General features: G+C 34.6%; 2 protein-coding genes and 2 long non-coding RNA genes across 9 annotated transcripts; 1 reads left to right on the top strand and 3 right to left on the bottom strand.

Moving 5' to 3' along the window:
• The first annotated feature begins 1810 nt into the window (after positions 1-1810).
• On the top strand, positions 1811-3829 carry LOC141045089 (uncharacterized). The gene is made up of 2 exons (XR_012217000.1): positions 1811-2459; positions 3414-3829. It is a non-coding gene; the product is annotated as an uncharacterized LOC141045089 (long non-coding RNA).
• Positions 3830-6174: 2345 nt separating this feature from the next.
• LOC149989709 (uncharacterized) lies at positions 6175-8402 on the bottom strand. Its single transcript, XR_016498575.1, has 2 exons — positions 7928-8402; positions 6175-7713 (listed from the first exon to the last, which is right to left on the bottom strand). It is a non-coding gene; the product is annotated as an uncharacterized LOC149989709 (long non-coding RNA).
• Positions 8403-13586: 5184 nt separating this feature from the next.
• LOC112293486 (uncharacterized) lies at positions 13587-18479 on the bottom strand. 6 transcript variants are annotated; one of them, XM_024543055.3, is made up of 6 exons: positions 18357-18479; positions 17592-17678; positions 16427-17269; positions 15944-16096; positions 14589-15667; positions 13587-14211 (listed from the first exon to the last, which is right to left on the bottom strand). In XM_024543055.3, exons 3-6 carry the CDS (start codon positions 16811-16813, stop codon positions 13695-13697), a joined length of 2136 nt encoding a protein of 711 aa, XP_024398823.1. In that variant the 5' UTR covers positions 16814-17269; positions 17592-17678; positions 18357-18479; the 3' UTR covers positions 13587-13694. The 6 variants fall into 6 exon arrangements, with proteins under 6 accessions (XP_024398823.1, XP_024398832.1, XP_024398774.1 ...); XM_024543064.3 differs by having other exon boundaries at positions 16427-17020; XM_024543006.3 differs by having other exon boundaries at positions 18193-18470.
• A 1253-nt stretch (positions 18480-19732) lies between these two features.
• Positions 19733-24133, bottom strand: LOC112293537 (uncharacterized). Its single transcript, XM_024543077.3, has 4 exons — positions 23446-24133; positions 21862-23190; positions 21001-21687; positions 19733-20657 (listed from the first exon to the last, which is right to left on the bottom strand). The coding sequence occupies exons 2-4, from the start codon at positions 22630-22632 to the stop codon at positions 20145-20147; spliced, it is 1971 nt and encodes a 656-aa protein (XP_024398845.1). The 5' UTR covers positions 22633-23190; positions 23446-24133; the 3' UTR covers positions 19733-20144.
• Positions 24134-25446: the final 1313 nt, after the last annotated feature.

The raw sequence follows: 25446 nt of genomic DNA, 5'->3' as shown, positions 1-25446 counted from the left end.
TATAGGAGTATTAAACATCTTTGTCTTAATATTAATTTTTAAGATAAATATCTTTAGAAAATTAAGTAATTGAAATTTTGGAATATAGATTCTTGTAGTTTATAAGTGCAAAGATCATCATAGGAGCTTACTACCAAGGTTTGTATTGTGCTTATTTTTATTTATCTACATGCAAATAGATAGTTGATGTGGCAACCTCATAACATATGTGGTGATAATTATTATCAATAATTAGTGATTTTAGAGAGAAAAAAAAAGAAGCGATTAGAATAAGATTAAAGATAAAAAATTATTCAAAGTAACTTATTATTTTTATATTATTATAGAAAATCAGAGAATAAAATATTAATTAAATTAAGAAATAGTTTAATAATATATTAAATTTCTGATATTTCAAAAGTACTAAGTCATTTTAATATAAGATAAAATAATTCTAAAATTAAATAATTATTCAATAATTATTGCTAAAAAATTCATAATATTGCAAAAACAGAACTTTTTAAAGTCTTACATATTAAATAGATAGAATGCATATTAAATAGTAGAGATATATGGATTTAAATTAGTTACAAAGCATAAATTATTCCTAAAATTTAAATAATAAATATCTTTGATTTATTAGATTTCTTTTTATAAAGTTTTTATGTATTTAAAAAAAATCTAAATAAAAAATGATAATTACTAAAATAGATGAATGTAAATTATGAATTCTTTATTAAAAATAAAGAAGATATTTTTATTTTAATAAAAAATTTAAAACAATATCTTCTTAGAATCATTAAATTAGGTGTTTATAATAAATAACATAAAAGAGCTCTAAAAAAGTTTAGAAGATATATTTAAAACTTTTTCATATGGCTTTATTTAATATATATATATATATATATATATATATATGCATATACACAAATACATATTTGAAAGTTGAAATTACTAAATAGTATTTTTTTTACAATCAATCTAGTATTAATAATTCATGTCTAAATTAGCTAATAAAATAAAATGACATACGTAGAAAAAATTGAATATAAATATCATAAAGTACATATATTACTTAATAAAAAAAGAATTAGAATAGCTAATATCAAACACAATAAGACTAGAAAGCTTTAAAACAAAATAAAAAAATATAGATGTCTATAAGTCTAAACATGGTTTGTATTTTGCACCCATATATATATAACCTAAAAAAAATTACGTGAACTTTTTTAAAGAAATGCAAGACTTATAGATTAAATATCTAAATTTCAGTGTGCTCCTATACTAATTTCTCAAAATTTAACAAATTTTGAATAAAATTAAATGGCTATGTGGGACATTTTACAATACTTATAGATTCAACTTATATCTAGAAAGTTTCTACAATTATTAACAAGAAAAATATCATCAATCTAATCTACTTCTACTTACTTCTATTTTTTGAAATAATATAAATACTTATGACATTTGATAGTTAATGAAACAAGTATTTATTTAAGGTTTTTTAACTACAACCTTTATTTTTGTTGTTTTTTGTAATAAAATTTAACTATTTTTTTTTTAAACTATACAATTCACAATATTTTTTAGGAAATTAAATGAAATTATTGGTTTAACATTTTTACTCTTTTTTAAAACCATTTAAATTATTCAGGAGATGCTATGATAACATGATTGACTGTAGAAGGTGTTTTTAGAAGGAAAGATTAAAAAGAACACTAAACATATGTAGCTTTAACACAATGGAATTTTGTCTGTCCAACAAAGCCAAATCCACTAAAAATCATACCTAAATTACTGGTTTTGTACACAAGAATAATAATAATAATAATAATGTTATTGCACCCAGTCAAAGCTTGCAAGTACCTCTCTTCCAAAACACGAAGAATTATGGAATAAATTCCCAATAACGACAACCTCTGCAGTTGATGTCCTGCAGACCAGGAAGCTGCAGCAGAAAAACAAGTTGATTCCATTGTAATCCTCATGCAATCTTCCAAATTCGAGGCCACAAAAAAAACCCCCAAATTCTCAAACTGTATTAATCCACCATCCTAATCTATCCACCCTTCCTCCACTCAATTTTCACAAGTGCCACGAGACCCTGCTGCCAAATCAAGCCCCCTATGATGAAGCAAAGGGCCTGCACTATCAACAGTCGACTGAAAGCCATCTGCAATAATCTCTTCGAGGCAAAATTGAAGCTGGAACCAACATCGAACTGAGTTAGAGAGGAGATTCGCACACGCGACTATATTCCAAACCGAAGCAGAATCCCAAAAAAATTAAATGAATTTATTAAAGTGACTACAAACGGGGAGAAATTGACAAAAAAATTCAACAGGAAAGGGTTCTGATTTCACACAGAACAAGCGCAAGGATTGAGAGAAAATTGAGAAGAAAACGAGCACAATTTGAGCAAACTATGTGGGTTGCGAGTGACCAGCATTATGCAATTGTGTAATTTTTTTAGCTTTGCAGTGCGTTGTCTGTACCTTCCCAATGACAATAATATGTTTTCAAACATTATTTTTGAATATCATTATGTGTATATATATATATATATATATATATATATAAATCACCATTTTTAATTTTTTTTTTAAAACCATTGGATTTAACAAAAAAGAACTGAAATTTCATTGCAAATATAACCAGTGTTGCACTGATAGTTCATGAATTATAGTCACAATCTCAATAAAACAAGATTTAAAAAAATGAAATGTGTTAATAATATATATATATATATATATATATATATATGAAAATCTCAACAATTCAAGAATTCTTCTTTTAATATCATTTTGATGCAATATTATATATAAAGAGTTGCTAAAGCAACACCCCTATGTTGGTAATACAACACGTCCTTGGTTCTCATGATTAATGATTAATTTAGTCTATCTCCCATCTTCCCTCTTTATCTCCAACTCCTCTCTTTGTTCTCAGTCTTTGTCTCCTATTTCCAACCTCCCTCGTTCTCATTCTTAGCTCATATCATCCGTTCCAACATCCATGTTCTATATTTTGCTCATGTTCTATATCCTAACTTCGTTGTTCTTTATTTCCAACCCCTATCCATTGTCCCATGTTGATCCCCAATTCCTTGTTTTGAGCCCTTGTCTTCCGTCTTGACCTCCTCATCTCCATTCCCAACTCCCATCCCTTTTTTTTATTCCTCATCATTGTAATCAGCAATAATAATCTTGAACAAAGATTTTTTTTTATAAAATTTTTTTGTGACTAAAATGTTATTCATGTTGCATTGCAATCTTTTAATTGCAATAAAAAAGAATACACCTAGATTTAATTTGAATACTATTAGATTACTTGTTTTTGTTTTATGTACCTATAGAATCTAAAAAAATTCAACTAAAATTTAAAATATGCAAGTCTTTTGAAATAGACATTATGTATAAAATCCATGGCTTAAGGTTTTGGAATTTAGGGTTAATATTTCAAGAAAGAAACATGAATTGCTTTGAAAGTTGTATATCAATTTTCATAAAATGGGAACAAAAATGGGAGATAGTTGCCAAGAACAAGAAACAAAGCTAAGAACAAGGTGAAGAGAGGGGAGGGAGGAGGTTGTTATAAAAGACAGGGCTAGGAATGGGAAACAAGAGACATAGAATGGGAAATAGGAAATGAAAGACTTAGAACAAAGATAGAAACATTGAGATGGGCACTGAGAATAAGGATGGAAGTTACACGCAATTAATCATGAGAATCCAAAAGGGTGTCATGTTAACAACATGGAGTTGTTGCTTTAGCAATTTCATATATATACACATGCAAACATATATTCTTTTCATTTATTAAAGTTTATTTATTTGTTTGTTTTCTCCAACGGTATGGATTTCCACTAGTGTATTAATATATATATATATATATATATATATATGCATGCATTAATACAATCTATAAAATTTAACTCAAAAAATTGCCAAGTTGTATTAAGATAGTATTTTTGACTATCCATGTCTATTGCTATTTCAAAGCATATGAAATTCTTGCAAATGCACAGAACTGGCAAGAATTGCTATAATCCCAATGGTGATGTATGCTTCTACTCTTGATATGACACATTCAACAAAAGTGGGTGCAGGGTCAGAATTTGTGCTGCCTTAAGAAATTGGGACATGATTCTGATACAAAAAAAACAGAAGTGGCTGATTTGAGAAACAGTTTTGATATGAACTGCAGCTGTGTCAGTAAAGCAATTTCTACATATGCACCATCATCTACCAACACTAAAACAGTCTTTATTATTCATAGTTCCAAGCGCCTAATCCATATGAAAGTTTAAGATTTTGTTTAAGTCAAATTATGGGATATGTTGATTGTATCCTCATGTTTCATTAGAAAGCAATGTAATAAGGTAAACACATGTTGGGTGGTCCCTTTTTGTATTGTAGGATGAAATGCCTCCATGGAAATATTGGAGAAAACAAGGGATCTTCAGAAATGAAAATATTGACAATTTAAAGTCTTGACTTATTGTGTACAAATCCTTACAATAGACACATTAGAGATTTATTTATTGATTTGTGTTATCACTATTATAGAATATGGTTTTAAATTCTTTAAATAAAGGTTGCATCTCAATAACTATGTTAAGACTAATATTTTTGCTGATTCAAAGTTGATTTCTAATACTATAACTACAGGTTGAAATTTTATTTATATATTTATATTTGGTAGACAAGTGGGTACAACAAAGGTAGTAATTTTTTTAAAGTATAATTAGAAATACTATTTATTATTGTATAAAGTTTATTAAATAAAATAATGTTAAAATATTCTATTGACTATTTTATATTACTAATCAAACTTGTATTATAAAAATAGTTTATAATGTTTAATATTTTAGGAATATCAAATTTAAAAATGGGATTTTTAAAATTATTTTAATAGGTTATTTTATCACAAAATTCTTAGATAATGATATGTATTAAAAATAAAATTTTGCTTTAAATATAAATAAAATTACATTCATTAGTTTTAGTTTTATAAAAAGTACAAGTATATATATATATATATATATATATATCCACAAATTCTATCAATGACCTCATTTACAAATTGTAAATTTACAATATATTAAGAAATTTTAATGTAAAAAACTTCTTGTATATGGTAGATATTATTAAATCAAACTTCCAAAAAATAATTTAATACATGATTTAGAATGTAAAGTTTAGATAAGTAACATAATTTTCCAATATTAATTTAATCAATCTAAAAAAGATCTAAAATTACAATTATTAATTTTAATTTTGTTGCACATAATTAATAGATAAATTTTTTAACATGTTCTAATTAGAAATGTAATTATGGCAATTAAGCATAACTACAATAGATAGAATAACTAAATTATATCTGAAATAAAGAATTAAAAGTACAAAAAATCTAAATATATGAGCAATAACTATTTCTTCTAAATATAGGCCAAGTCAAATATCTTTTGTCAACCTTAAATATCTTATTATATAGAATACAGCAAATTTCTATTAAGGTTAGACATTTTGAGGATACTTAGATAAAAAATTTGGTAGCTAACTACTGAATATGACTAAAAATATATATACTTTTTAAAAAAACCAAAGTAGTAATCATTTAGTTTTATTTTAAAATAATCATACTAGATAAGTACTTGATGTATATAATTAATATATTATTTATTTAAGGTTTTTTTCTCAATTGGCATAAAAATTATAGATTTATTTTTTTGCCCAAAGAGGAGCTACTTAAAATTAATATTAATTGGAATAAATTGGTCTAATGCCAATATAAAATTACATTTAATTATATTAAATTTAAAATATTTTAAGTATAATTTTATGTATTTATAGGTTCACACACACACACACACACATACACATATATATATATATATATATATATATATAATTTTTTAAAACATCTCTAAATAGTATGAATTAGTTTACAAACATAAACATCATAGAAAATAGAAATATTAATTATTAAAAGCTATCAATCTTACAAGGTAATGATGATAATTCAAGTTAATATTTTTTGTCTATTTTTTCCTCCTATAATTCTTTTATATTTACATCGTAATATTTTAGTTTGATTTTTTTTTAATTATTAACTTAAATTTTTATGCAATTTTACAAATAAAAAACTTTGTGCCAAAAAGCCATAATAGATTAAGAATAAATAGTACAAAAATTAGAAGTAAAAAATATGATTATTTACCCAAAATGCCATAAATTAAATTAAAGTCGAGAATATCATTTTCAAAGATGTGAAAGAAACGTTGCAAAATTTATCAAAATTTTTGTGAAAACTTTTAAGCTACTTCATTGATTTTTGAAAAAAAATCATGAAAAATCTAGCAAGACTTCTAACATGATTAGATATTCTTGATTAAAAAATATGAAGCCTAAATTACAAACATAAGCTGGTCAGGGGAATGATCTTGAAAGCGAGCGCTTCGTGATGTTTCTTCACCACCCCGTGCAAATGCACACACATGTCATGTTTCGGCAAGGGGGGAAGGTCCTTCCAGATTTTGGTTCTGGGGTTGAAGATACTCACTTTTACTCGGCCATCTTCCACGCGAATTGCGTACAGGAGGTCATCGTACCTGCCGATTGTCCAGGTCCTACGCATCTGAGTCGGAAGAAATCCACGTAAAGGACCCTAGCGTAGATGCTATCTACGATGTCTTGACGTAGTAAACTCCACATTTCAGGATTCAATTTCACGGCTTCGCAGTCGCATGCAGTGCTTGCGTCCTCGTCGTTATCGCTACGACCCCAATCTTGTTTCCGGCCGCGCGGAATCAACGACATCGGGCTTCTTCTTGGCCAGCATTCCGTTGCGGACTTCACACACACGGGCTCTCACAATCTTTCCTTTGCTGATTTTGTTCATCACAATGAGCAAAACCTTAGTGACCTTGACACAGGAGCATCTGCTGATCCCCTCATGTTTCTGCAAGGCTGCGGACTCCAGTGGAGTAATCCCAGCGTCACAGCTTGCGTCGATCTTCTCATCTATCCAAGTGGTGAGCACACAATTCTTCTGCGCCTCTTGTTTAGAGTTTCACATCTTTAGCTTCGCAATTCCTTTTCCAGTTCCACTTCCATTAAATCTCAGCCACTAGGTCAAAGAACGCGGTTATTCATTCGAGGCTACCACGAACGTCATAACAAGGCTCACTGCAGATGATCGGTGCAACTCTTGCGGCTAATGTTCACATGAGAGCTGCAGTTATTCATCTGGGAATGTAAATGCTCGTAAAGCTGATGCAAGCGAGGACAATTCTGAAGGCCTGAGTTTCGCAATGACAGGATGCTGGAATTCACATCATGAATGATCCTTCGAAACAAGAGGATCCCAATTCTCTACGAAAGAAGGAAATGCCAGCCCTCGTGCTCAGCTTATTTTCCCTGGAAACGATCGGAGAGTCATCACCTTTCGATGATCTGATAACTCTATAACTAGTAAAAAACTTCTGCAACAATCGCGAAAACTTCCAAAGCCGCAAATTAGGGTTGCCAACACAACTTTCTGAAAGCGCACAAAAGTTTTGAATCCTTCATCCAAGATTTCGACTGCTTTCAGAGACGAAAATGAATTTGGTCCTAGCATTGTGCCCCCAGCCTAAGAAGACCACGCGCATAAAAACCACTTGACAAAGCTGCTCCAAGTGCCTCAAAAAACCGCACCTAAGCAGCTCGCGATTTCAAACCATCTCTCCATCTATGCATCGCAACATTCACACCGAAGCGTCAGTTATCATCTTCTAGTATCCATAAGGTTGATCCACCTGCAGAGCGCGCTGCAGAGCCTCATTCAAACCCGGCATCTATGATGCCTGGCACGTGCAATCGAATAACAGAAGACAAATACACGAAGGTTCAAGATGACAAGCGGGAGATGAAAGGTCAGTGAAATAGAATCAAATTGGTTCGACCTGAGGAGCAGATCCCTATCGAGACGTTTTCCAGTTGCAACGCCACACTCTCGCTGTGCGCAAGCTACTGAAGAAGCACTAAAACGCACGAAGGGTCACAACGCGAATGCCTCCAGTTACGCCAGGCTGTGGTGCTGATCTCCAAGCGCAACACCCTCAAATCAGATCGACAAGCTCGCAGTGGCGCATTATGCAAGCCCACCACATCGTGGTTGGAATTTCTACCCTCATGGCGACGGCGCTCATGCATTCTGAGTCATGAGTAATGCAGACGCCGGACTCCAGACCGCACAAAAACAATACTCAAATTAAACACTTCCAATCGCAATATGGCTCAAGGGGACTTTCCTCTCCTCTTGCATGACGACACGATGCTCAGACGCATGAGAAACGCTGCAACTCGTCATATGAATCATGCATTACTCGCCATCTGGGGATGCAAATTCCTCACATTTTCACGTGCTTACGAGTCACTCACAACCCACTCGCTGTTGAGTGCGGGTCAAGGTGGGACTTTTAGGGTTTCAAATACGTCGTAGATGTTTCTTTTTGTTTTTATTTGGTTATTATGTTTTTTGTTTTTTTTTAATGATGATTTGTTGAACAGTGGGTTAGTTTCGTTTCTAATTAGAAGAGAGCAGGATATTACAGGTGGTAGTTGAATTGACAATCTGCTTGGCGTAATTATTTGTTGGCATTTATTAGTGGTTTGAGTTGAATTTGGATTAATTGATATCTACTTTTGATGGCAAAAACAAAAGGTGGATAGAATGTTTTTTGGAGTATAGTGGTATTGTCAAATAAGGGTATAGAAAACAGAAGGAGAAAAAAAATAAGAAAACAAAAAAGTAGTGAAGGTCAGATTTTGTAGATCTTGCAATGTATTTCATTTATGTTGTCATGATTGCGATTCTTCTATTTATTTATCAATATGGAACATATTTCTTTGAGTTTGTTTGTAAAGTATAAATATAAGTGATTTTATTTTGGATTTAAAGATTGGGAAAGAAAATGATGATTTGATTTATATGTATATACATATACATATCTATACACACATGCACATAGTTTATTTATTTATTTATATATTTTTATAGTTTCATTGATTTAAAAGTTTAATTTTTCAACTCTATGTATTTTAAAACTTTAATAGGTTTTATTGTTTTAGCTTTGCTCTTAGTGGTTATAGATTTATACATGTTTTTTTGTCAAATATTTCTAATGAATAATATATCTTATTAAATTGTATATTAAAAATTCTTCTTTAAAACTGTATATTTAAAATCTACATCATATTCAAGTTTAATGTATCAAGAATAAAATATAATTTTTTTTTATTAAAAATTATCTAAATCATATCAAAAAAACTATTATTTTATTATATTTTTTAAAATAAATAATTATAATAATATAAATCAATTTCTTTTAACATTTTAAAAAATTTAGAATCATTAAATTAAGTGTGTTAAACCTTAAATTTTACAAAATCCAATCCATTTACTTTTGTTTTTTGTCCATCTTCAGGTCTAAACCAATTATATGTGGTGAAAGATGCTACATTGTTGTTGTCAATGCAATGCAAATAATCAATTGATAGAATTCTATGACCAAAAAATTATGATAGTAATATCAATTCTAAGCCTCTTCAAAATATTTACTTTCAACACTTATAATGTAATATAATCTAAATTACAAAAGCTAGCAAAATCTACTCATGTAATGTCAAAAATATCAAAAATATTATTATGACATTGTTTTTATATAACTTAATTATGATACTACCTATTATAGTCACAACTCTTATATTATAATGTTACAACTCTTTTGTGTTTAAATACAACTATTAATATATTAACTACTTATACATGTATACATACCCAAAACTCCTACTATTATATTACTATAGCTGTTTTATTTTAATCTTTATTTATTGTTATCTCTTTTTCTTTTTCTTTTTTGAATATTTTGTTACATTGGTGATGTTGCAACAATAATGACAATCTTTGATGACAGCTTTGGTAGTAGTAGTTATTTTTGCATGCAACATTTTGGTACATATATTCATATTCAATTACAATGCAAATCTTGCATTTTCTACTTTTCTTTTCTTTATTGTAAACATGAACTTTGTTCAATGAAAATATTTTTAATTTCATATACGGATTATTCAAGTAATTAATAATCTCCACTAAAATATGTTTCAATTTTTTTAGATAGTATTAAAAGAGTTTTTTGTAATTTGATGAACCTTGGATAAAAGATAGTCTAGTTTTCTAATGTATCTTCTACTCCAAGACTTATCACAAAATATCCATAAATGCAATTTTAAAAACTATTTAAAAATAAAAAAGTATTTAAAAAAAATCAGAGTAATTTATTAAAGCATGAGTTTTAGTCTCAAGCAAAGTTGGAATTAAAAGAATCATACACATTATATCTTTTTCAATATAGCCATTAAAGTAAGTAGTTATTATATTTAATTGATCCATTTCTAAGTTATGTTATGTACCTAAAATCAAGGTTTAAATACATGGTTGTAATAAAGTTAACTTGCCAAAATTGCTTCTACTATAATTTTTTTTTTCAAATATATTATTTTGTTGTAGTATATAAGTTAAAATACAGTCCTTTTTAACCGCTTCTTGAAAAAAAAAATCTTTAAATTCTTTAAAGTAATATTCACCTCTACTATTAAATCTTTAATAATTTCAATTTAATAATATTTTTTAATACAATTTTTTTCATTAGATAAATTTATCAAGTAATTTTGATTCTTATTTATTCAATAAAAATAAAAAAATCTACACTAATCATCTATAAAAGCTGTAAAGTATTTAGATTCTAAATGCACTATCACTTGCAAAAAACCAAATATATTCAAATATACTAATTGTAATAATTAGATGACTTTCCTTGCACCACTTTTAGGAATTTTTATCTCATATAAATTTTTTATATTATATAATTTTTAAAATTTTATTTTACTTTTTATTAAAATGATCTATTTTCTTGGACATTTTCTGTATTTATTTGAGTCTAAGATTATTAATGTGGCTTAGTCTTAACAGCAGTATGTCAACTTGGTTTATATATTTGATTACAAATAATATACATATATTATTTTGTTAAATATACTAATGACATCGAATTCATATGAATTATAGTTTATATTATAACTGGTTATTGTTTGTTCAATTTTTTTGACTTAATTCAGGTGTACAAATTTTATTCTTTTTTCACCACCTACTTTGCAAAGTTGTTTGATCAAAGAAAAAATTCTTGACAAGTCTAGGAATAAAATAACAATAAAAATGAATTTTTCCATACTATTTATTAATCTTATATTTATCACCAAAATCTTTGATTCTATATGAAGTAGAATCATTTCTTAAATTTATTCTTATTCTTATTCTTATTGTTTGTTTTTTTTTTTTTTTTTTTAAATGTGTCATTCTTATAACACATATGTTATGTGGTTCTACTATCTATATATCATTTTGATGTAGTGTCATTAACATTAACATTATCACCATATAAAATCTATTTGATTTGATAATAGTATTCATTTTTTTTCTTGATATTCTTCTTTTATAAAACCATTCTTTCTTTATGGTCTTTAATTAAGTGTCTATATTTTTTTTACTAACAACTCGTTTAGTCAAAAGATGCATTTCTTTTTCAAGAGATTTAGAGATTTCTCTTTTGTATAATCTTTCATTTATATAAGATTTCTTATAATTATTAAAAAAATAAAATAAAAATAAAATTAATTCCTAAGTTGCTTTCAAAAGTTACACTTTTATTTTTATAAGAGTATTATTTTTAAATAAACTAAATATATAATTAAATTTTATGTTATGATTTTAAGTAGTCTTTTTAATAAACTATTAAATGTTCTATGGTGAAGAAACAAACCATGAAGATTAACATTGCTTTATTATTTGCAACAATGTATCTTGTTGTATCTAAATAAATGAACTTTAAATAAAATAAATTTAATTAGTCACAATCTTGTTTCTTTTAATTTTATTATATAAAGATTATTCCTAAGATATGTCTAAGTGACTTAATTATATGTTTAAAATAAGACTTACAATTAATTAATTTCATATATCTTTTGCTCTTGTGCAAGATTGAATATAAGAAATAATATTACTTTCAAGACAATTTTTTATGATTGTAAAAGATAATAGATTCCTTTGTTTCTAATGACTAATACTACCTACTATTGTAGGTAAAGTCAAGATCCTAGTACTTATTTGAATTGAATATGGTACTATAAGAATTTAATATTATTTACTATGGACTATAATATTTATATCTTAAAAAAATAGTGTTATTCTATGAATTTTTATAACATCAAAATTAATAATAAGTTAATTAACTAATTAATTATAGGTGCCTATTAGTTTATCAATTTGGTGTGTATTTGATTGTTTCATCAATATAACAACCTTAATGGTCCTTCTTACAGTTTTTTAGCATATTTCTAAAGATATATTTTTGATACTTGGTTCAATTCCTTTAGAAGCATTCTCAATACCACAATCATAATAACTCGTAATGGTTTTATAGATCTTTGTTTTTTTTTTATTTATTTATTTTTCATCATAAGTCATAAAATTGCTAGTGTACCAACTAGCGATCACTATTTTGATAGTTGGGTTGTGTGCTAGGAACATGCTCGACTAGGTCGAATTAGTTGTCTAGATCTTGTTACATAGGCATTGAAGTTCACGTGAATAAATGCAGTGCAGTACATTATCTCATTTTCATTGTCAGGCAAGAGTCCTGTAGTAGAGTGAGACTTTATGTTGGACAATTCTGAAAAGCCCAAGCTGGAGGGTGTGTCCGCTTATATTTGGTAATGCTACTTTTGTTTCGACTATAAATCTGCCAACAGCAGGAAATGGAGTTCAATCTTGTAACTTTAGCAGCATATAAATGTGCTATAGAAAAACTTGACATAAATAGAGCTGGATATCTAAATGAACTTAAATCTGTGGCCCTCTAATCTCTGATTCGATGGTCCTATCATTTCAAAATAGCACGCTTGTTTTTTGGACACGACATTGGGTTGCATCAGGACTTCGCTCTTTGAGCAACTGACGTAAGAAAAGACTCTCAAAGAGTATAAAAGTCTTGTCAGTCGCACAACAATACCATAACTGAAGAAAGATTCGAAGAATAAAGTTATTCCGTTCTTCAATTCGCCTTTTCCAGGCAGTATTTCAACGCCAGTGGCTGAAATTTTAGATCTCAGTACATTCTGTGGATCTTACGTATGCGACAGCGCTGTACAGGAACGCTGAGACACTTCTTGTTAATAAATGCGCATGTGGTCGTTTGCCACTGCAGTCCAACCTAGACCAACAAATTCAAAATGATAAGGCAAACGCCTAGTGCCTGCACTCAGTCTTAGCACGGCATGCACTCCACCTAAACGCGTGCACCTGTAGTGGTCAGTTCTCAACAGTTTGGAGAGGCGATCCAATCATCTTAATAATCTTATAGTCAATTTCAAATGAACTGTCATTACAACCCAAATCTGCAAAAGATCGATTTTATCTCCAAACTTACTGCCTCGTTACGCTGAAAATATTCTGAAAAACTTGGGGTGGCTGCTTCATTTGAGGTTCATGCTCCTTGACCACTTGAGTGTTAACCAATTCCAAACGTAAGATTGACAGAAAAGTTTACACACATTTAGACTGCTGAGCAAGTCACGGGAACGTTGCGGAGAGAGAAATTGCAACTTTGGCCTTTACTATTTGGGGCTAGGTCTTCTAACAAATATTTTCTTTTTCAGAGAATCTCTGATACTAGTTCCTCGACTAGAAAAGTCTACTGAATAATCTTTTTTCTTAATCGCGTTTTTCTCCCAAGTGAGTTTCATGCCCCCTTCTAATGTACCCGCTGGTAAACCATGATGAGTAAGATTAACCTTAAATTGTGCAACCTCTAAGAAACCTTTCTTGAAGCAGGCCACGGCTTGACCCAAGGGAATCACTCCATAGCCTAGTGCATCTTCGTCTGAATCATGGTCAAGAATACGTACTAGTAGGTACTCTTTGTCCACTCGTTGCAGGGGGAACGTACTCAAAACCAGTGTAGGCAGTTCCTGGAACGGATTCCATACAGGATTCAGAGTTTGGTGTTTCACTTTTGAATGAAATTCTTGTAATAGATTGGGGCCCACAAACGAGACAAACGGATCTGAGAATCCATTTATGTCAGAGGCACGCAATTTCTTAGCTCGCAGAGAAGTAAACCGTATATGCCACCTGAAAATCAATCAGTAAACTAGTAAGTCAATTCCCAAAATGGTTACGTCTGTGGGTAACTAAGGTTTAGGTTCCGAAAGAGATCCCAACATTGATTAACTCTTACACCAAAATAACCATGCCCCTCGTGATACGCCTGCAAGTTACATATAAGCGGAGCAGCCACAAGCGAACTTTTTTTCTGAAAAATTTGTTGATTGTGGGATCGCTAATTCCACAGAATAATTACGGACTAAAGTAAGCATCTATGATCAATACTCGGTGTCGGGTCCCGACTATTAAAGATTCAAACACCAAGTATTACATTTAGTGCAGACAGAACTAGCACGAACAGTGGACGGCAAAACTATCAGTTCTTTAGAGAAAATGCCACCTACCTCTTATCATCCTCATCAGTACCGTCCGGAACAAACGTAGACGAAGGTAATGCGTATGATGTCAACTTGTACGTTGCTCCTACTGGTTTGTGATCACTGGTAACGATGCTGGACGCAGAAAAGTAAGAAATGAGGTACGAGTGACATCCTTGCAAGGTTTTCCATAACACCCGATCACACCAAGCAGGCATCCGTTTCTGATCATAATGATCTAAGTAATCCCTCTGCATTTTAAAAGTAGGGGGGAATGTTATTTCTCCTTCCTTGAAACCAGCTAGGATGCGTGAGGCAGCTCTCTCCTTCCGTAACTCATCGTACTTGAGAAGATCTTTCCATCTGTTGGCATGAATTTGCTTCACAATTGTGGCCCAGAATGTCCGATCAGGAGTAAGTCCTTGGGGCTCTAGATTCCCAAAGTCCAGCCTGTAATTGAGGTCCCCGAGCCAAAATATATGGTGAAACTGACTGAGTAGGTCCATACTTTGTAACCCAACCCGCATTGACATTGCGATCTGTCTAAAGTTGCTGTTGCGTGTCTCGCACTGTCCAACATGAGCAGCTAAGTGGCAATTCACGAAACACAAACCTGTATCCCAGAATTTGAACGCAATGCAAACACCTCCTTTATTGGCCATAACATTGCCTACCCCCGTCGCTTCACTATCACTATCTACTTCGGAAATTGCCTTTTCAGCATCATCTCGAACAAGGACCACAAGTCGCATCTGCCCACGTGATGTTGCATGAACAAGCTTATAGCGCTCACCAAAGTGCGATTTCAATGTGTGGATCCAATCCTTGCTGCACTCGGTGAATGGAGCACGGGGTTGGTAGTCACATTCCTGAGTGCCTATAGCAACGATCTCGAAAAAGGCATCAGTAGGTAACCAAGGAGACAGATCTGGGGGAGGGCGAGCGTTTCCAACATTCCAGGTGCCCACAAACGCTGAAATAGTCTGCTCTGGATCTGCCATACCAACAATAATCTGCATGTGGAGCTTCCCAGGCATGATTCTATTGGCGCTTTTGGAATAGAGATCATACCACTTCGCTTCCACATCCTTTCGGCCACCTTGCTCCTGATAATGTAAGTTCTAGCGTAAATATTAACAAATTTTTGTCGAAAGAAACACAAAGAATAATAAAAGGGAAAACTATTTCACGAAAAAAAATTGATATGTGCAAATGTCAGTGGGTACACCGTTGTAAAGGATCAGAGATACCCCTGTGCTATCAGAAGACTTAAGTAAATGTGTTTGCAGTCAGAACCCTTCTTTGGGCTCGTAAGCATGATGACAACGGATAAACGGTTGGAAGGATGAAACAGAAAAATAGTAGAGAACCCAAATTTCTACCTCAAGCAAATTAAGTACACACAAAGGATTGATGTGTCCAAGAGCTTCTTCAATGCCAAGCACTCCTCTTGCCACAACTTGAAGCGTTATTTGCGCACTCTTTAACTCTCTAACATCAAATGTAAAACTCTGGTTCACATCCAGCGTTCCATCCTGGAGACAAAGCAACCAGAGTTCCTTCGTATTAATGAATTATACCTGTCTAAAGACAGTCATAAAACATTAGATAAGCTGAGCACAGGGAATTACAAACTGCTGTTAATATACACAAAAGCAATTCCGGAATAATTTGGCCACGGAGTTGCCACCGGTATCCTTTGAGAATACATCCAAACACTAAACATGTCTTGTGATGAAAAGGAATCGATTCTCTTTCTTCTCAAACTAGAACCCTCAAACAATGTCCTCTGTTGTGTGCTGACAAAAAGTTGGCATAATATGTTTCCAAACCAAGCAGGGTCCAGCTAAAAGATCCATTAGTACCTGATTGACGCCAGTCTTGAGGTCTTTTGATTTTCTCACTGTTTCTTCCACTCGCACTTTGAAAACAGGGTCCCTTGCTTCGGGTCCAATTGTACTTCTCTTCAAGTCTTTTGCAGCAATTATGGTCACTGTCACCCGGCATGCCCTATCTGTGCTAGTGACGTGCGAGCCATTCGATCCTGACGCTATGTCCTCTAGATCAAAAGTACGACCATTGCCCCCTCCTACATGGGGTAACCTTTGCACTCTGCTCCTACGACTTTCTAATTTTTTCCCTAGACCAATTTTGAAGGGACCCCCTTGAGGAATGTCCTCAAGTTTCGAGATACTACTCTCAGTATCAGCGGGTAAACCGTCGCCGATCGTCGAAACGTTAGATCCGTCCATTTTGGAATGTTAGGCCCAATTCACATGCTTCTGGGCAGATGATAATTGAAACAAAGACTGGACATTCTCTTCACGTACGACAGCGCAACGACCAGTGTGAGTTGCTCCAAGCGTAGGAAGAGTAACACTTGGTTGATGCAAATGACCTAATTTGTCTCTTTGTCAGCTTCACACAAGCCATTCCTTCAATACTTGCAAACCAAAAACCTGACACACGATTGAAAAATAATATGATAAACAAAATATGTTACTATTCTCAAGCACATCTCGACACATTCAATACTTACTCAGTCTTGCACTTTCGTAGTCAAAAATGTTGCCAAGAAATAAATCTCCGAGGGAATACAACCTATTTAAAATACACATTGAAATCTCCCAACGCCTGGGAAGTTTGTAACCCATTGAAGAAGCCATTGTAAACTTCGGTGTTCTCACGGAAAGTTCAAGGCGTGCCGTCTTCATAAAATTTTCAAATCAATGTAAGAGTCACTTAAACCATATCCTTAAGCATCATGAACGCAAATCTGGAATCCTCTGGTGTCCTAACTGCGCACATGACTAGCTAACAAATAAATAAATAAATAAATAAAATAAAAATGAAGCTGAATACTAGCACGAAATATTCCCATACTTTTCATGAGCCTACGTTACAAAAAACACCAAAGCTCTGACATAGGTGAATTCCTTTCCTTAGAGTCGCAGAAAATCACCTCCATGAACTAAGTTACAGATGACGGTAGACATCGAACGAAGCTAAAAGAATTGATTAGAAAAATACCTCACTGTAGCTCAGGCAGAAGGCAACATCGTTGAGCTAGAAGATGCCGCAATTCCACAACTGGAACCAATGTACGACTGTAAAAGACTTTCCCCAGAAAGAGGACAGTCGATATGATAAAAGAATGAGATCTCGCACTTAAACGCCATGAGAAATCACTCCCAAAAATAAATCAAAAAATAGTTATAATGTTACAAATAAAAGACATTAAAACATTAAATAAATAAATAAATAAAATCGTACTAAAAATCTTATTTTACAATACTACCAATACTCCCCTTCTCGCGACGACTTCACACCACAACCCTGTCTCTATGGAAAAATGTAGCCTCTGAAACACCATAACTTAATCTCTGCGCAAACTGACTGCTGCTTGAAAATCTCTCTGATAATGCAATTCCTGATATTTCTAAACCTCTCACCCACTCCACATTATTTAAACTTCAAAAAGTTCCACACGACAGATAGGGATCTCTTCATCATCGTCACAATCCCCAAAAAACAATTTACAACAAAAAAAAATTAAAAAACTACTGGCCCCTAGAAACCGACAAACTCACAAGACCCGTTCACAAAATTTGCTCCACTATTAAGCACGCACCCGATCGTCATTCCACCTCACAGAACAAGCAACCCTAGGTCCCCCTCCCAAGTCCGAAAGAGGCTTGAGAAACGCAATCCCTCGGCCCTGAAGCCATAGAGCACCATTTTGTCTCACATTGGTCTAGAAAAGACGCCATTGCTGAAGAACCGAAAATAACTCACATCCACGGGGTGCATTGCATCGACGAGGACACTTGACCGCTCGGTTTCAGCGAGACCTTGTGACAATCACAAAACGAATACAAAAGCTCGAAGAGGGTCGGTCTCGAGCACGCAGTGTCGCGCCTACAATGCTGCCGCGCTTAGCTCCGGTGGGGTATTCCTTTGTGTACGTAATTTCGTATATGATACCAATACATATCTATACCATGACCATGTACTATCTGTATAATTCTCACGCCGAGGGTGAGATTCCAACCGCGAAGGGTCGTGATTCTGCTCACGTGGTTCCATTATCGGGATGAACGAGAATGAGATGAATGTATTTCACCCACATCCATAATCACATTCCATGTTATTTGTTATTAGCTTTAGGGTTTGACCAATGTCCATGAATGAATATGTTTTTCTTAACCATGCAGGCAATTCTATTAATATTGGCTTTCAAAATTGTATTTAATTTTAAAATAATAATAATCATAATGAAGTCCCTAAACTTGGACAACGGCTGAAATACTTCCATAAGATAAACAATGGAGAGAGACAAAAACTAAATTAAACTAAACCACTGAAGAATGAATTATTGTGCCTAAATGTTTTTGTAGTTGTGATCCAACTACTCTTTGTGTTGGGAAGTACTACAACATTTGTATTGAAAAGAGGTCTAAGTATTATGAATTAAGGAAATAAATGATCTCACAATTGCAAAAGGCAAATAGGAAAGTTATATATAAAAGCCAAATAGAAAATACTGTTAATGATAACAAGGGAAAAAAGTAGGAAAAGCGACAATGAAAAAGAAGAGGCAAAGGGAAACACAAAGGTCATAAAAAACCTAAATTTGTAACCTAAGTTTTCAAACCTATATTTGTACTCTTTGGTTACAATTGTTAATTTTATTCATTCATTCTGTTATTTGATTATTACTTGCGTACAAGTAAAAAAACACACAATTTGATACCATACCAAACGCATAATTGAGTCGTTTGCCAGTCTTGCACTTAGTTTGCGGAATCGAAGAATCAGTGTTTCACCATTTACTATCATGCTCTGAGGAAATGAATCTCTGACCACAAACTCAAGAATCGTCATATTGCCACATGGATGAGATTAGTATACCATTGGCTTCGACAATGCACTGAACATCAAATGTTGGAGGGTGAGATGGAGAGCGCATTTCAGCAGAGATCAGGGCTGGGTGCAGCAACGATGATCATGCGCAAAAGCGTGAAGGTTCACCACGTCGGGATGGCACAGCAAATGGAACAACATGGGTATCCACCGGAAAAAGCAAAATAAAACAGAGCCTCAACATTCCATCATATTTAAGCTGAAATAAATTGCTGTGGAGCTAGGAATTCAAAGTGGACGCACTCCAGTTGACACAGGTTAAAGACATTAAATATAGCTGGCAAATGTAGCCATCCATCTCACTTCATGAACTCCTAGTAAGGTGGAATGATGTTCTCTCTCAGTAAGAATAACCTCAAGCCCCTGACCTTGTCTACTACTCCATACCAAACCCAAATCGGAGTTTGACCTGGGGTGCTATCCTGCCTATACAGAAAAAATGAAAGAGAAAAAGAAAAGTCGTGACTGTAATACATGGTCTACAAGCAAAAGAACCTGCAACAGCCTCGGCATATGCTACAGTGTCGAAAACACTTGAGCAAGAGCGCACAGTCTCAAAGAATTTCAAGCGAAGCCTCGACGCATAGGAATACAATAAATTCTTTTCTTTTCCCAGAGGATGTTCGTCTTTAGTGAAAGAACAGACGAGGGTTTCGGAGGTTACTCGTCCATGTAGTCGGACCTGTCATGCCCTATGTCTACAGTAAAACTGGAGCTTCGAAGCTGCCAAAACTCCAGCTTTGCGATGGCATCCATGATCAATGGTCGAGCATTCTCATGTTTCGCAAATAACTGAGACAACTGGTTGGCGTGCACAGTAGATTTCAAGACGTGGATAATGTTCGCGCTCGCTAATGATTCACTATCAGGGACATTCAATGATAGATAACAAAGAAGTTCAATCGCAGAGAGTTGTGATTCTGAGTACCCAAAATTCAATGCCAACAGAACCAAGTGTTCCACCGCTCCTTCTTGAATGATGTTCTTTGAGTGCTCCAAGTGCAAGTAGTTCTCGTCACTCGCAAACTTCGACAATGCAGAGGCCGCTTCTGTGGCAACTTGAATGGCGTCCTGGTTCTGGTTGGCTAAGGCTGAAGTCAACGCCCTAATAGGAAGCTCAGCAGGTGAAGGAAAAATCCTTGCCAAACTTCCTATAGCTTTACAACATGCTACCTGGCAACCATGCACAACCTTCTTGTAAATACCAACTTTGTTGTGGGCTAATTAATAGGTTAGCCAGGAATCCCAATCAGCTTTGAAATAATTTTAAAGCTTCTTACTACGGAGTCTGCTAGCAAAAAAGTGCTAAAACTGGAACGTGCTAATCAGAAAAAACATTTCATTAGTACGTAATACGGTTGCTCTCTCTCTCTCTCTCTCTCTCTCTCTCTCGTGTACTTCGAGAATAATTTTGCTTCACGAAACTATACAACTCTGTAAAAGATCATATACGGATATTGAAATTCAGTTAACGCAGAAGTGATCCCGGGCAGTCATGAAGTCTCAGAGGGCGTACCTGGAGTTCAGGTTCTCCGTTCTCGTTTGTAATCTCTTTCAAAAGCTGTTCGACAACAGCTCTTGCTGATGGCGAGTTGGTCTTGAATGCGGCTCGACGAAGCTCAGGGTCCCTTTCTGCAGCAGCTGCGATTTCCTTAACAGCCATAACAGAATTATATTTCAATTCCCCTCCGCTCAGTTTCATAAACTTTGCGAAGCACAGAAGTGCACACGTGTCTGTGATGAGCTTGCAATTTTTTATGTTTCCTGCTGCGAGTTTCCAAAGTGCGTTGGCAGCTTCCACCTTGATCTGAAACTTGACAGCAGGGTCCTCCAAATCTCGATGCGCTCGACTACTCTGTCGCAGAGGTACATTCATTCTTGCGCTAGAAGAAGAAGGGTTCTCTGCAATACTGGGTGGGGCAGCGCTTCTCATGCGAGCCATCACTGAAGAGGCTGCCATTGCTACAGGTTGTACACGTGAGTCGTATTGGGAGTTGTTTCCCTTGATAGCAGTACTTTTCAGCTGGCTCATACTTGTCCTTACAACTGCGTGAATGCTTACTGGGTTGTCCGCGCCCTCAACAGTATTGGTCTGATGGGCAAGAAGAGCCACCAATAATCTGATCGCACCCTGAGAGGCAAGCTCACTTTGTGCTTCATCATCCAGCTCAGCAAACTTTGCAACTGCTGCTGCAACTTTTAACTGGGTTTAAGGAACAACAAGGACACGTTTGTGAAAATCCTTTTCATCCCGATGAAGTTATGTAATGCATCCTAGAGTTCAAATATACTGAGCATGGGAATGAGAATGATACACCTGTGGTTCTATTGCTTATGTGCATAGAAGAAAGCGACAAGAAAGGAGACTAACTGTTACCTGAACTTTCATGGACGTCGCATGACTGCTCAAAATGTGCGCAAAGACACTGATAGCTCCGTCGGTACGTAACTGCCGAACTCGTTCCTTGTTCCCAGCCAAATAACCCAAGGTTGTGGCAGCACCTTCTTGACCAGCAATCGTGCCCTCTTTGAGCAACCGCAGCAATGGCGCCGCCCCTCCTTCCTCAATTATGATCTTTGTGTTTCGTTCGTTACCCCTGGCCAAGTTCCCCAAATACTCTGCTGCTTCTGCCTTCTCTTCTGGTGTTCCTGCATGCACAATAGATACTTGCTCCCAGACAAGTGCCAGCATGGGATCGGTGGATGCGATGGGGGGCAATCCTGCGCCAGAGCGCTCATCCCCTGTGGAGGAGACGTTCAACAGCCACGTGATGTCCCCTATCGCGCTGTCCATATACATAATCACTTTTTTGAAATCTGCAGTAGTGGTGATAGTCATTACCCTCTTGAGCATACCACCCCTCTTGCACTTCTTCACCAACCCCAGAGCCCGTTCCAACGCCTTCATCACTTCCAGCATTATTCGCCGTGTGGGTCGCTCGTACAGCCCCACTTTCCTAGCGGCTGCCCGTAGTAATTGTATCAACTTTTCCACTTTGCTGCTAAGATCCGCACACTCCTGTCGGAAAGAATCAGCTTCCTCCACCAATTTGCGTACAAGCTCCGCAACACGCACCGGAAATTCTAGAAGAATCTCCATGTTCAGGTCCATGTGGCGGGTTACGTACCATTCAATCTCAGCCTCCATTTTGAACACAATGATTCACCCTCCAGATGACTATGCTTCAAATTCGAGGTGCTTGAAATTCTACATGTGGCTTCACAGGACCCTACTCTTGTTAGAAGATCTACATGTCCCGCATTCTAACGCTGCCAATTCGTCTTGTGACTTTCTACTTCGCCGAGATAAGCGGAAATTACCCTAGAAATTATTAAAGTGCATTTCTTTCTACGGAAGCTGACGCAGTGTCTGCGCTCCGTAGGATCTTCAATGGCAGAGGTCCAGAACCTTGTCAAAAGAAATCGCAGCACCACGAATATGGCCTCTATGGAATATTCTAATACTTAAACGGAAACCAGTCCCATTCTCTTCATTTCCATTCTGCCTCCAACATGGGGACCATACAGTAGAGTGTCAGCTACATAATAGCAAGTGATAAACTGACGAGCTTGTTAGCGCACTCCCCTCTCAGCGCCTCAATGTGGTAAATCGACCACATTGTTGAGTATACGCACCCACTTCAAACGGTAAAAATGTGTAGTCATCGCGGGCCACAAGCGGAGTACGAGACTACATGATCAGAACCTGCAAAACCCCAAGGTGCAAGGACCACACCATTTACTATAAACCATAAAGTGCAAGAGAAACACAGGATTCGCTCACGTGTGTAGTGTGTGAGTCGGTAAGAAAACAATCCAAAGATCAACAATGATGTTCCTTAACACGGAAACGAGAAGAAGAAGAAGAAGAAGAGGAAGAAGAAGAAAAATAAATAAATAAATAAATAAATAAATAAAACTCCAAATCACGGCTGCTGTGGTGCCATGGACCAAAACTCACCCACAAATTAACCAATTACTACCAGCGCACACCGATTCATCGACGCGATGGCGAAAACTGACGTCTTCCTCAAAATAAGGTGCTCAGGACTTCATGGACCAGATCAGATCCCCACCAAGCCTACACCCCAATAACCACCACACCCAGAATACTAGGCCACAATCACCACCCAGAAGTTGCCAGCCCTAAAACTACAAATCCCACTCGCAGATCCAAAATACCATACCCTCTCCGCCCAACACATTACCGCGAGCCGCCACATGTGACAAAATCCCGCAGCTGTCTAGAATAACGGCACACAAACTGATAAAAAGGTTTGGGCGAAACTGTCGCTCCCGATGAAGATGACGACCCGAGAGCGAGACTGCGAAGGGATGTGGATCTGCAAAGGAGATGATGATGCTGATGATAGAGAAGAAGAAGAAGAAGAAGAAGAGAAAGAAGGAAGATGAAGAAGCAAATGGAGGCGCGTGAAAGACGGGGGAGGGAGTGAAAGACCAAGGCGTTGATTAATCAATCGTTTTCTAGTGTGAGACTCCAGGTCACCATTGCAAACCATCACGCGCATGAGAAAATTAAACGTCACGAGCGTCACCCACCAGCAGCTACTTTCATCTCATGGACAGACAGCCTGCGGATCCCCGTCCATCGCTGCGATTTGTCAAAGATGCCCCACCTCAATCGCTTCCCAGTCCAATCCAGCCCCCAGTCCCCCAGTCCTCCCTTTTCACTACCTCGCATTCATTCCGTGGTGGAGCAGTTCGTCGGAGTGGACGCGGACTCCGCTCGTGACCTACCTCACCGCGGCGGTGCCGCGTTGAATCTCTCGTGCTGCGCTCCTCTCATTCCCCTTCACTCCAGCATGAAGCCTTCGCTCCACCAACATTCCACATCCTACGTGGACTTTCCCCTTTTTTGCATTTTCTATGTTTTGAACGAATTCAAACATTCTTCTCGTATATTTGTTTAAGCTGATTAAAGTTTTGATAGTTTCTTGTGAAGTTCCTTTATCATCTTTGTTATTATTTTAAAGATTTGTTTTTATAATAATCATTGTAGAATATCTTTACTCATGGTGAGGTTTGTTTGTACCTTTAATATTTATTTCTTGTGTACAATTGGATCTGTTTGTTTTATTATCTTAGTATGTGATATGTGTGTATAGGTGTATATGACCACACATTGTATTACATCCTTTCTTTTCTCTCTCTCTCTCTCTCTCTCTCTCTCTCTCTATATATATATATATATATATTTATTGTAGCACAATCCAAAATATATTTTAAAATAATATATCCAAAATATTTAGTTGAATCAACATCAATTAGTAAAATAATATTGATTTCTACACTCTTTTTGCTATACAATTATCCTATGTTAGACTATGGCATATATTTGAGCTACAATATTAAAACAAAGTCTATTGTTTATAATACTTTATGATATTTCTACTATTTATTTTAACATATTAAGATTTTATAAAGTGATCAAGATAAATTCTAATAAATAATGTCTACTTTATCATTCCTAAATATATATAATAATAATTTATTATATCCAACCAAAAATAAATAATTAAACATCTTCAAAATTGGTCACTATTTTGTTATAATATCTAATCAATTGACTATTATTAAACAAACTTAAATTATATCAATCTAAAATTGATTGTAATTTCATTACTATCTTCTTATTTATCATTTATCTCTATATATAAGACTATAATAATGTTGATTGATAAAGCTTAAATTATAAGGTTGTATTATTGTCCCTACTTGTAAGTTAATAATTAACTAGTCTAAAATTCAAGTATAATATATTAAATCAATAACAATAAAAAAAACCTCAAATAACAATAATTTTTATATGAAATTATAGATAAAAAAAATATCAAATAGTCTTTTGGATTTAATAATAAAGATAAGACTACTTGGTAGAACTAATAGCTTTATATACAATTTTAGATAGTACCAACATATTTTATAAATACAAAATACATAC

This window comes from Physcomitrium patens, chromosome 2 (assembly GCF_059467195.1).
Source record: "Physcomitrium patens ecotype Gransden chromosome 2, ASM5946719v1, whole genome shotgun sequence".
In the NCBI taxonomy this organism is placed as follows: domain Eukaryota; kingdom Viridiplantae; phylum Streptophyta; class Bryopsida; order Funariales; family Funariaceae; genus Physcomitrium; species Physcomitrium patens.
This window is presented reverse-complemented; position numbering and strand designations above follow the sequence as displayed.

Excerpts from the sequence above, each read along its gene's own strand:
- LOC112293486 (XM_024543055.3), bottom strand. The coding sequence starts at position 16,813 with ATGGACGGATCTAACGTTTCGACGATCGGCGACGGTTTACCCGCTGAT. Across the intron at positions 15,668-15,943 it reads GTGTACTTAATTTGCTTGAG|GAGCAAGGTGGCCGAAAGGA; the intron begins GTAGAAATTTGG and ends TTACATTATCAG. Across the intron at positions 14,212-14,588 it reads ACTGATGAGGATGATAAGAG|GTGGCATATACGGTTTACTT; the intron begins GTAGGTGGCATT and ends ATTGATTTTCAG.
- LOC112293537 (XM_024543077.3), bottom strand. The coding sequence starts at position 22,632 with ATGGAGGCTGAGATTGAATGGTACGTAACCCGCCACATGGACCTGAAC. Across the intron at positions 21,688-21,861 it reads CGACGTCCATGAAAGTTCAG|TTAAAAGTTGCAGCAGCAGT; the intron begins GTAACAGTTAGT and ends CCTTAAACCCAG. Across the intron at positions 20,658-21,000 it reads ACGGAGAACCTGAACTCCAG|GTAGCATGTTGTAAAGCTAT; the intron begins GTACGCCCTCTG and ends CATGGTTGCCAG.